The sequence below is a fragment of the Mytilus trossulus genome, chromosome 11, assembly GCF_036588685.1.
Source record: "Mytilus trossulus isolate FHL-02 chromosome 11, PNRI_Mtr1.1.1.hap1, whole genome shotgun sequence".
NCBI lineage: Eukaryota > Metazoa > Mollusca > Bivalvia > Mytilida > Mytilidae > Mytilus > Mytilus trossulus.
Window position 1 is genome coordinate 2674962 of NC_086383.1, and position 13267 is coordinate 2688228.

Below are 13267 nucleotides of genomic sequence, written 5' to 3' on the forward strand. Positions count from 1 at the left end.
AATGATCGAATATTTTCATCGACACAAAAACTTTTATTGTTAAAAAAAGGCCAGATACCTATACATGACCTCTGTATGATAAATGTGTAGATGATAGTGTTTTGCGGTGGTATCTAAACCAAATGAGAAAACAAAACGCACAATATAGTAACTAATTTATTATAAATTGTCAACACATGATGTCTGGCCGCCAAATACCCCCTGAAAGTAAACAAAAGAGCATTTTTAATTGTGCAATAACTTTTACAATATTTATTTACAAATATGAAAAGTCTTAAACATTTCTTTTATGTTTAGATTAACTTTTGATATGAATAAAAAATTATAATTAAAGTAGAAAACATTTTACACATATTACACCTTCATGTAGTTAACAGCTTGTATAATAGAAATACTTCATAACTGTTATGTCAAAGAGAGAACTATGCAATGAATTGTATTTGATTATAACATTATGCTTCTTCGTTATTCTGATACAGAAAGGTTTCATATAAACGTTATCGCAGCAATGCTAGATTTTCAATAGTTCCTTCAAATATTTTTTTTTAAGACAATGAGACTTTAGAGAAACATCGTCGTGACGCCATTAACGTTAGATTCACCTTCCTATGGAAATAAATCATTCTAGGTATGGATGTGTTTGCTCTCGCAATTTCTTAATATAGATTTTCCCCAAAGAATATCAAGTATTTAATTCTGGTATGACCAAGTGTACATAAAATATTATTTCACATATGTATGTCCATGTGTACATGCTATTTTTCACATATGTATGGCTGAGTACAAATACAAATATTCTGTAAGTGATTGAACTTACCTTGAAACACATTAATTTTCGTCAAATTGTCTTTAACTGATAATTCCTGTTAAGTTATTCATTACTGCTAAGAGCAAGCCCCAAGCAACTGAAATATAATATAAAATTGATTGATTAAAATACGATTGATTGTTTAAATCACAATTCCTAAACTAATTAATTGATTTGATTGAAATACAATTGATTAATTAATTAATTGATGTGACTAAAATACGATCAAATAATTAATTGGTGAATCGACTGATTGAATACAGTCTTTACCAAAACAAAAAGTAAAACATAAAGAAAAAAAAATAATACCCCCCCCCCCCTTCTAAAAAAAAAGGGGGTTGTAATATAAGCTGTCCCATCGACACTAGAGTCACCCGGTATGTTTCCAATGTCAAGAAAATATCAAAATTGCAAGTCGGATCCGAATGTTACTTTCCAACAGTCGCAAACTTTTCATTACCCGGTTTCGGATTGAATCGTAACTACTCGGCTATTCTCGCTATTGTATCTACGTAACCGAGAATGTCCGAGTAGTTACGATTATTTCTGATCGGGATACTTGGTTGCTCTTTTATTGCCGTATATCACAAATCATTATTGTCTCATATATAAGGTGTAAATAAATCTAGTATACAAATCACGAGGGTCATTACGACCTTTACAAACTATAATATAAAAGGGGCCCATAAAAGGGGCTTAAAAACGAGAAAAGCGAACAAACAAAGAGAGAAAAAATTGACATAAAAAGAGGATAAAAGAATCTTAAAGAAAGAAAAAAAGATTATCATTAGCAAAGAAAGCATAAAAAGAACAGAGAAAAATATCCTAAATAGTAAAACATAAAGAAATGAAGACCCTCTTGTATCGATACCCTAGTTACAGAACTATCTTATTTGCATTTATTTAAGGGACATAAAAGTTAAATGTAGGATGAAAAAACTTAATTCACATAGTTTTTTCACTAGATTAACCTATATGGATATATGTAAAAGCGATTATGGATTAACAAAACTTGCAGCAATGTTGAACCCCCCACCCCAAACTATAAGATTTAAGTTTTTTTTATCCTGCATCGATCTTTTGATGTCGTCCCTAAGAATTGATTGCTTCCTTTTATAATTATAAAACGTTGACCGTACTACAAGCAAGCCAAAAACTTTTACTACAAGCATTAGCTCTTAAAAAAAAGACTTAAAAAAAACCCCAAGCATTAGCTCTAAATTATAAGTGTCCTAAGAATTCGAATTGTACTAATTCGATACTAATACTTTGGTTCGTAAACCAATAACACATTTACATTACTTCGTAAAATTAAAACGACCTTAAAAAATATATAAATAAAAGTGACTTACAAAGATTAGCGATCATTGCTCTGTTGTTTTCTGCCTGGATTTCTTGCAATAGTGGTCCGATAATGCTAGGTCTAGTTCTGCTCTGAACGGGATACGGATAATAGACAGCATTATTTGGATAGCCACCAAATCCACCAATACCACCGCCAGTTGTGCCACCTACACCACCGACGCCACCGACACCACCGATACCTGCTTGTGCATTCACCAAAACTATTGCAACAATACACGGAAGAACTAGAAGCAACAGTTGTTTCATGTTGGTAATCAATGTGAATCCCCTATTTACAACTTAGACCTTTCTGACTGGGAGATTGTCGGAATTCTACCCGTATTCGGTTTTTATACTACAACTAGTTGTTACGACACTCGCTAAACATCAATGGTTTAGAATAAGGCAAACAATTTATACCTTCGGGTATTTCATGACAACTAGGTTCTCGTGTTGTGTAACAGACTTGAATTCGTGTAGGTGAAGAGTTGACCAAGGAACATTGTCATAAGGATGATGAATGATCATAAGAAAATTCGTGTTCAACCTTAAAGATTAGGTACAACTTTTTTTTATTTTATCAAAATATACTATTGATCACTACTAAATGTTTATTTAATACAAGTATATTAACAACTAGGCTCCTCAATTCTAAATTTACCAATTGTTTAAGTCTAAAATAAAATTCAAAAATATTTGGCACTAAAAGTTCTATACCCCAATTGAAAGTATCATGTTTTATTATAGAAATTAAGATAAAAAAAATAATTTATCATATCGCCGCTATCCGCAATTAGGCGAATTTCCCCTAATAAATAATTTTGTTTATCTTAATTTCTCTATAGATCTATCGGCTATACCGACATCTGTATTTGGTTTGTGGGAATACACACATACATATATAGTGGATGAAAGACAAAGCATATTAATAATCAAATTGGCTTTGACTTTTGATTTCGTAGTAGATATTTCCACATTCACGCACGGTAATCCGAAAATGGTTACTTTCTAATTGGAGTTTTTACATGATCCCGAAGTTCTGCATTTTAGAAATTATAAATATCGACTTTGAAACTTTATCATCTAAAAAACAACTTGACTATTGCGTCTTAACTTAAGTACAAAGAAGAGCTGCAAGATATATACTTGCAACAGATATTACAGTATTATACCAGCAGTGTGGTAGAACATCTAAAATTGCAATCCTAACAAGAACGCAGACTAAAAACCAGACTCCAAAAGTTGCACAAAGTCATCAACAATGAAATTGCAATACCATCGCAAGATATACTTATAATAAAAGCCAGTCTAGAACAAGAACTACCCATCAACAGACATACAGACAACTTCAATGTAATAAAGAAACCTTAAAATTTTCTTTTTTTTCCAAACAATAAAAGATTGGAACAAATTACCACCCGATATCTCAAACCAAACCTCTACAGACAACTTCAAGGATGCACTCACTCATGAGGTGCCCCTTAAAACATACTCTCATCTAAACTAAATGTGCCTATTGTTATCATCTTATAGTTGTAAAAAATTTAAAAAAAAAAAAGGTTGAAATTAAAACTTAAAAAGGTTATAGAAAAAATATCTACATTGCCGGAAAATATATTTATTTATGTAAACTTTGGTAACAGATCAAAAAGCGACGCTCATCGAGCTTTTTCTAAGTCCTGTTTCGTTGCGAGTACATTTCTGACAATGTACACATATTGTTATTATCCTGTAATTTACAACCGACAATTTAATAGTAAGTAAATTTCAAATTGTTGCGTTTTTTGTTGTTGTTTTTTTTGGATATATTTAAAAAAAAAATAACAGGACATATTTTAAACGCGCACCACAAAATGGAGCTAAAAATGAAATGTTCCACAACTTTTTTTTTCACATTACCATTGGTTCAAAAAATATATTCACATTACCGTTGGCTTATAGAAACGGTGCAACAGGAAACTTAAAGTCTCTTTTCTGAAAAAAGTCAACTATTATTCAAATAACAAGTATACACATTTTTGCTTTATTTGTACTTGTACAAATACATATACATTTTATATTTTCCAACAACATATATAAAATTGAGAATGGAAATGGGGAATGTGTCAAAGAGACAACAACCCGACCAAATAAAAAAACACAACAGCAGAAGGTCACCAACGGGTCTTTAATGTAGCGAGAAATTCCCGCACCGGAGTATATATTGTACAAGTACAAGTACACATAAAGCACACATTTATTTGTGTACCTGTTATTTTAACAATAGTTGGTGGAATGTATGATACGTATGCTTTGTTGGATGCTAGTTGGGTGTGAAGAAGCTTTCAGTAACTGCTATTACTCTTAGACCGGGTCCTTTCAGTATTTTTTTACTTCCAGTGTGTGCTTCATGCCAATCTGCTTAGTTCCCTTTCCGACGGATTTTTACAGTTGCTTTTCATGTTGTGATTTAACAACACTGTCCAATGTTAGGAGTGATGAGCTGTCACAAACGAATAATCGCCAATTTAAATCAAGAATATAGACACATGGCCTAGAATATAAAAGATTAAGGAATCGAAAACCTATCCATCCAAACCTTCTGATATTTAAAAATATGATACCGTATAGCGGGTTATTTTCACGGGCGTAAAATTGAAAAAGTTAAACATTTTTGTTTGTTAAGAAGCTGCCCACGAAAAGGAACATTTCAAGAAGGCAGACTATATCGCGGCCTTTTATAGTTGACTATGCGGTATTGGTTTTGCTCATTGTTGAAGGTGGTACGGTGACCTATAGTTGTTAATGTCTGTGTCATTTTGGTCTCTTGTGGACAGTTGTATCATTGGAAATCATAGCACATCTTCTTTTTATATCCATGTATTTTATTGCACAATGTTATTTTTGGAGATAGCACTTATGCGAAGATGTTTTCTCGAACTTAACACTGATGAAACAGACAATTAAATCGCTCCGTCATCACGAAGTTTTACAAAATAATTGAAAAACATTGACGATTTGATTGTCTCTCAGTAAAGGAGGGGAAAGGGTACAATAATGAATAAACAGTATAACAAAAATTTTGTCCAAAACTGAGAAGTGAAGATTTATATTATATTGTATAAGGAAAATTTGTCTTTAAACTAGTCTTATTTGTCTCCCTTTATCCACACTCTTGTTAATAGTTGGAAAAATAAAGATCGATTGTTAAACGGTTTACTAAATGATCCTTATGCCGGGGTATTAGTACCATGCTTTTTTTTTAATTATTTCAGACCCACTCTTATACAAAACACTAAATAAGATATCGTAGTGCTGATGCGTGTATCGTAAGACATATAGAAAAATTCGCCCGTTCGTTACAAGTCCTTGTATGCATATTCGCCTGTTCGTTACAAGTCTTTGTATGCATATTCGCCCGTTCGTTACAAGTCTTTGTATGCATATTCGCCCGTTCGTTACAAGTCTTTGTATGCATATTCGCCCGTTCGTTACAAGTCTTTGTATGCATATTCGCCCGTTCGTTACAAGTCTTTGTATGCATATTCGCCCGTTCGTTACAAGTCTTTGTATGCATATTCACCCGTTCGTTACAAGTCTTTGTATGCATATTCGCCCGTTCGTTACAAGTCTTTGTATGCATATTCGCCCGTTCGTTACAAGTCCTTGTATGCATATTCGTCCGTTCGTTACAAGTCCTTGTATGCATATTCGCCCGTTCGTTACAAGTCTTTGTATGCATATTCACCCGTTCGTTACAAGTCTTTGTATGCATATTCGCCCGTTCGTTACAAGTCTTTGTATGCATATTCGCCCGTTCGTTACAAGTCTTTGTATGCATATTCGCCTGTTCGTTACAAGTCCTTGTATGCATATTCGCCTGTTCGTTACAAGTCATTGTATGCATATTCGCCCGTTCGTTACAAGTCCTTGTATGCATATTCGCCTGTTCGTTACAAGTCCTTGTATGCATATTCGCCTGTTCGTTACAAGTCCTTGTATGCATATTCGCCTGTTCGTTACAAGTCTTTGTATGCATATTCGCCTGTTCGTTACAAGTCTTTGTATGCATATTCGCCCGTTCGTTACAAGTCCTTGTATGCATATTCGTCCGTTCGTTACAAGTCCTTGTATGCATATTCGCCCGTTCGTTACAAGTCTTTGTATGCATATTCGCCCGTTCGTTACAAGTCTTTGTATGCATATTCGCCCGTTCGTTACAAGTCTTTGTATGCATATTCGCCTGTTCGTTACAAGTCCTTGTATGCATATTCGCCTGTTCGTTACAAGTCATTGTATGCATATTCGCCCGTTCGTTACAAGTCCTTGTATGCATATTCGCCTGTTCGTTACAAGTCCTTGTATGCATATTCGCCTGTTCGTTACAAGTCCTTGTATGCATATTCGCCTGTTCGTTACAAGTCTTTGTATGCATATTCGCCTGTTCGTTACAAGTCTTTGTATGCATATTCGCCCGTTCGTTACAAGTCCTTGTATGCATATTCGTCCGTTCGTTACAAGTCCTTGTATGCATATTCGCCCGTTCGTTACAAGTCTTTGTATGCATATTCGCCCGTTCGTTACAAGTCTTTGTATGCATATTCGCCCGTTCGTTACAAGTCCTTGTATGCATATTCGTCCGTTCGTTACAAGTCCTTGTATGCATATTCGCCCGTTCGTTACAAGTCTTTGTATGCATATTCGCCCGTTCGTTACAAGTCTTTGTATGCATATTCGCCCGTTCGTTACAAGTCTTTGTATGCATATTCGCCCGTTCGTTACAAGTCCTTGTATGCATATTCGCCCGTTCGTTACAAGTCATTGTATGCATATTCGCCCAGTTGTTTAAGGCACTTTTCGTTTATAAGGCACAAAAGCCTACACATGTATGCCTCTCCATGGTAACAATCCTTTAGGGTTTTTAATATTGCTCATTTTGAGCAAACATAATTTTTCAAAGCTATCAATTTTGCCGATTTAAGAAATTCATGTAGAGGAAGTAATTGTTTTCAATCAAAATCTATAAGGGCAAAACTGAAGTAATATTATACCTTACTGATATGTATAACAAAAGATGATGTGGTATGATTGCCAATAAGACAACTGTCCACAAGAGACCAAAATGACACCGAAATTAACAACTATAATAGGTTACCGTACGGCCATCAACAATGAGCAAAGCCCATACCGCATAATCATTTTGAAAAACTAATTGTGCAAAAGTTGTGACGCTACTGAAGAAAATATTTTGGACGCAAACACATTTCTTCCGCATATGCCCTACTTGAGGATTTGGAGGTTGTTGGGGGTTCTCCCTTTTTGTACGTATATTTCTAAGCCAATTTTCGGTAATAAAAAAGGCCTATTAGTTAACTCTTATCAGGACTAAATAAAATAGTCTAGTAAAACGCCATATCAGAATCAATTGCATTGTGGGTAATATTTTCAGTAGCGTACACAAACGTCCGAAACAATGGAAATGAGAGGATAAAAGAAACCAAATGGTCATTTAAACTCTTAAGTTCAAAATAAACTGACAACGCCATATCATAAAAAAGTCGAACAGACGAACAATAGCACACCAAACACCACAGAAACCAAAAATTGGGGATAATCTCAAATGTTCAGGGTAAGCAGACCCTGTTCCTTATATATAACACCTCTCATGCCATATATGGAGCAGGATCTGCTTACCCTTCCTGAGCATCTGAGATAACCCCCAGTTTTTAGTGGGGTTCATGTTGCTGAGGCTTTAGTTTTCTATGTTATGTCTTCTGTACTATTATATATCTGTTTGTCTTTTTCAGTTTTAGCCATGGCGTTGTCAGTTTATTTCAATCTATGAGTTTGACTCTACCTTTGGTATCTTTTCAATCTATGAGTTTGACTCTACTTTTGGTATCTTTTCAATCTATGAGTTTAACTCTACCTTTGGTATCTTTTCAATCTATGAGTTTGACTCTACTTTTGGTATCTTTTCAATCTATGAGTTTGACTCTACCTTTGGTATCTTTTCAATCTATGAGTTTGACTCTACCTTTGGTATCTTTTCAATCTATGAGTTTGACTCTACCTTTGGTATCTTTTCAATCTATGAGTTTGACTCTACTTTTGGTATCTTTTCAATCTATGAGTTTGACTCTACTTTTGGTATCTTTTCAATCTATGAGTTTGACTCTACCTTTGGTATCTTTTCAATCTATGAGTTTGACTCTACCTTTGGTATCTTTTCAATCTATGAGTTTGACTCTACCTTTGGTATCTTTTCAATCTATGAGTTTGACTCTACCTTTGGTATCTTTCGTCCCTCGTTTTACTCGTGTAACAATAAAATTCTACCGGTCAGTTTGAAGTGTCGTTATTTACATTTTCGGTACGAAAAAATTAAATTGCCTAATTATGACAATAAAAAATGGTGGTAAAGAGTTGTGTGTATTTACATAATTTATGTTTGTGTATGATCACTCTATTCGCACGTTTCTAGTACTGTATGTCCTATCAGTATTGATTGATACATGTATATGGTGTGTTCTTTTTTTTTTTTAATAATGTAATTTATATGAATATATGAGTTTGTATAGAGTTTTTTTTTATCATTGTAGCTATATACATTAAAAATTATTTCAATATTTGTAGCATTCTTTTTTTTTTATAAGTATCAACTTATCAAAGGTATGGAACTTTTTCTCGTTTGAAATTTTTTAAACTGTCTTATCGGGGCCTTTTATAGCTGACTATATGCGGTATGGGCTTTGCTCATTGTTGAAGGCCGTACGGTGACCTATAATTGTTAATGTTTGTGTCATTTTGGTCTTTTGTGGATAGTAGTCTCAATGGCAATCATACCACATCTTCTGTTTTATATTTCGTGAACTTAAAACTCTAAGACTTTACTGATAGGACTATGTGGAATTGCATGAAATACAATATTCCCCTCTGGACATTTGACGTTTATTATTAAGGACAACATAGAAATAAGAATTAACCTCAGCTTTACCCGGAATATAATGAATGACAGCTAATTTGTCAATCATATTTCGGCCAATGTATCAATCATCAAGTTACAAAACATCCCAACAATTTCCGTGACCAGTGGTGCGTCACTCTTCGGTACTGGGTGATTGGATAACAATCCCATGACAACCGGTGTATAAAAACCTCGATCTGACACAAAATGCCCAATCTCCTCAAAAAGTCGTCTGCTCAGTAATAGGGGGTTCATTCTAACATCATGCAGAAATTACTGTTATTACTCGTTCCCTGTGTACTAGCAGTAGTACTTGTCAATGGTTATACAGGATTCGGCGGTGGAGCTGGATTTGGAGGCGCAGGTGCATATGGCGGTGGCGCATATGGCGGCGGTGGTGGAATCGGAGGTTATGGGGCCTATGGTGGTGGAGGACAAACTGTTAGTAGAGGTTACCCATTGTCCACATACGCTAACACCGTTGCTACTTTAAATGAAAGGAATCGTTTGGCATACGACCAATATCTCATTGGAAGTTACAATAACCCCAACAAATGGTCATTTATTCGTAAGTATACTTAATAATTGTGTACAATTCGTCTGCATTGAGCTTCGTATATAAACATGTAATTAATTGTAATTTACTATTAGATTTGCCTAATTTTCTTTACTTGTTAAAAGCCAAAAAGCAAAAGAAATACAATGCAACGTTTTTCTTTCTTTCATTATGACTTTTGATGTTCACCCATGATGCAACATTCTTTTTCTCTTTTGAAGGCTTGTTTTCATTTCCCATTATACAACGTTCTTTTTTTCTTTATTTTGGCACTAGCTGTTATCTCTTATTTTGCAAAATTTTCCTCCTTATTTTAACACTAAGTCTTGGTGTTATTAACCATGATGGCACTATAATTTTAGAACTAACAACTTGCTTGACATGAAATATGTCAAAACAGAAATTTTACGATTTTTTTAATTTTTATTGACTTTCATCGGGAACTCTCACCAAAGCCCCATTAATTGGAACTGCATTATTGTATAAATGTCAAAGTAATGAATATCGGCTACATTTTTTAATATGATACAGAATATTGAAGAATATTTAAAACAATTTTTTTTTTTCTAAATTACATTTATAACAGAAGACTCTAATTATTTCATGGATTTTAGATATAAAAAAACAAGTGACCAACGTTAAACCACTGAATACAATTGATCCTAAATATGTATCTGATATTTGCCACTGTACATTAATGAGGCCACAATTGTCGTAACATTACTGACTTATCATATTTATTTTGTAGTTCCACTGGCACTATTGGGTCTGCTTCTTGCAAACAGAACCTCAGTAGCCACAACTGGTTAAAAAGTAAAAATGAACTTTTTATATATATATACAGCTTATAGGTAAGTTTTACGTCAATTTATTTTGGGCTCAGAACTTTCAATATAAGAACGTAAAAAAAAGCGCTTATGATTTTTTTGCAAATGTCTTAACTTTTATATTCATGGGCATAATCATGCAATTTTCTCAGCTTTTTGGATTTGAATATACTGCAACGGTGATAAACCAAAATAATGTCATAAAAGTAGTTGAGAAGAAGTATTGGTTGCGTGGAAGGAACACATCTATAGTTTAGCGGTCAACCTTTAGCCTCATTTATCTAAACATTTTACATCATTTTTATTAATATAAAAACAAAGGATATGAGGTATACATCCAAGACAAAAAAATCAGCAAATGGACAGCAAAAACACATAATAAGCAAAGAAACAGCACTTTAATTGCTGTTCTTCGAACTACATTTGTTAAAAAATTGCTGCGCGATATATTTCATTGTTGTTTAACAAAAATGTTCTTCCGATTTCGATCTATTTCCAATGTCGCAAATATCTTAAAACCCGTACTTTTATTTCTGATTGTTATACATTTCTAATTTGTCATGTATTTTTTGCGATATAAAGAGTTTTAACAATTAATATTATTTTTTTAATTACAGGGGATTGACGGCCAGACCACACAGCACTGACATGTAAAAAAATGTTACAAATAAAATAAAAATACTTATATTTGACTTTATTATTTCATAATGCTTTAAGATATAATGATAGTTCTTTGCACATATTTTTTTGTCCAAACTGGGCAATCATAATTCGTTCTGAAATGGAAATGGCAGCGTTGTCTTGAATTAGACTTCCGGTTTGTACTTACATGAGCAACACAACGGGTGCCATCGGTGGAGCAGGAGTATATGATTCCTTCTGCAGCACATGAGATCACCCCGGTTACATCAATATACAAATTGACAAATCACATACTAGTAGTAACAAGTAACAAATTGACAAGATACGAAGAAAGAAATTTTAACCCCGTTGGCTTTCCATAGGTTTTTGGTGTGTTCTGTGTTGCTCAGTCTTTAAGTTTTCTATGTTGTGTTCTGTATGTTGATGTTGGCCTTTTGGTTTTTTGGTCTTTTTTGTCATTTTGTCTGATTACTTTCCACTTCGGAGTTCAAATCGCTTTGGTATCTTTCGCCTCCATTTGTACAATTCATGGTATAAATACTGCCTGGCTTTGACGCACACAAAATCTCATGTAAATCTCCTTCGTATCTAACACTTAAACATATGATTAGTATCTGCCTTATCGTATCGAATTATTATCCCCCAAATATTTTAAGTCTCGCCCAAACGATTAGACGTCTACAAACGGAGCATTGTCGCTAGGCGCATGTGTGATAATTATGGCTTTATAGAATGGCTGTGACTATTGATTCTTGGGGAGCGATAATAAATTAACTTTGGTTAAAAGGCAAGGAAAGTAGTTTTCATCGTTATGATTGCTGCAGTAGATGTGTATTGCACTCGATGCGTCCGGGATCCTATCGACGCTTTTACAGTTGAAAAAATAACGTATCTACAAAACTTGAGCAATATACTTATGTAAGTAAAATAAGATATGGTATGATTTCTTCTGAACCAGCAACCGCACTGAGACCAAATGATGTAGGGATGAATCTTTTTGCCAAGCGTGCGGCTTTTAACAAATAACCAAAACCAGTACCGCCTTGCAAGCTATATCATTGGCCCCGACTTGACAAACTGTATATCAATTCAAACGAGGAAAAACAACGGCCTAATAATGTTTGCACTAAAAAGCAAACGAATATAAATATGATATACCGCAACAAATCACACAAATCGGGATTCGAACAGTTACATGTAGAATGTGGCGGAAATAGATTAGTTTAGTAGTTTTTCATACTGAAAAAGGTTTTACAATCAACGCAGGCATGAATGTTGTAATTTGTATTTAGAAAAACAAATTATGATTTTGGAATTCCTGACGACGATGTTGTCATCCAATCAATACAAACGGTCGGGTTCTTTTAAATATGAAAATAATCAGATGTGGTGTGATTGATGATGATTCGTCACAACTGACTCCTAGAGTTCAAATGACGAAGATTAAAGTAATGTTGGGTCATCGTACGGTCTCCAACAATGACAAATATATAGAGTAAAGCCAACTTTAGGTTTAGATGGCACTGACTTGGATGAAAATATGAAACATATCGAAAGAGAGCTGTCGGACTAATTCATACAATGCAATTTACCAAAAACAAAAATGACAGTCATTAAAACGTCAGCAACCACTGAATTTCACATGGTATTATCTCGGCTAAAAAAAAAAGTTAACTTTATATTAACGCTAAAAAAAAAATACAGCGATACCCCTAAGGCTTGCTTTCATTCCATGTATAAAATTGTTTACCGTATAAAATATTCCATTTAAAAAATGATAATAATTTGGTTGGAAAAAAACATACTGTTCGACTTACCGCAAAAGTTCGTTAATCAACTGCTTCTTACAGATGTATTCTTGTTTATTGCGTAGAATTCCAAGTCAATAGAAAATCTCAATTGCTTGGATACAAATTAAATTAAACAACATAAATTCAATTATAAAAAGATACACTTATTTCATAAACCCGTCCATCGGGCTAGAAACACAACTTTATCTAAAAAGGAAATAACGATTTTCTAATGACCAGGTCATTTCATAAAATTACAGAAAATTATTTGTCGCTGTAATGTTACATTTAGTTATTGCCCCAAAACATGTATTTTTTTAATCATTGAACACAATTTCTTGTGCTTGTGTTCAT

General features: G+C 33.9%; 1 protein-coding gene and 1 long non-coding RNA gene across 2 annotated transcripts; one reads left to right on the plus strand and one right to left on the minus strand.

Moving 5' to 3' along the window:
* Positions 1-142: 142 nt before the first annotated feature.
* On the minus strand, positions 143-2492 carry LOC134691666 (uncharacterized). Its single transcript, XR_010102174.1, has 3 exons — positions 2161-2492; positions 818-905; positions 143-201 (listed from the first exon to the last, which is right to left on the minus strand). It is a non-coding gene; the product is annotated as an uncharacterized LOC134691666 (long non-coding RNA).
* A 6797-nt stretch (positions 2493-9289) lies between these two features.
* On the plus strand, positions 9290-11173 carry LOC134691667 (keratin, type I cytoskeletal 10-like). The gene is made up of 3 exons (XM_063552230.1): positions 9290-9666; positions 10403-10505; positions 11099-11173. The coding sequence occupies exons 1-2, from the start codon at positions 9363-9365 to the stop codon at positions 10462-10464; spliced, it is 366 nt and encodes a 121-aa protein (XP_063408300.1). The 5' UTR covers positions 9290-9362; the 3' UTR covers positions 10465-10505; positions 11099-11173.
* Positions 11174-13267: the final 2094 nt, after the last annotated feature.

Excerpts from the sequence above, each read along its gene's own strand:
- LOC134691667 (XM_063552230.1), top strand. The coding sequence starts at position 9,363 with ATGCAGAAATTACTGTTATTACTCGTTCCCTGTGTACTAGCAGTAGTA. Across the intron at positions 9,667-10,402 it reads CAACAAATGGTCATTTATTC|TTCCACTGGCACTATTGGGT; the intron begins GTAAGTATACTT and ends TTTATTTTGTAG.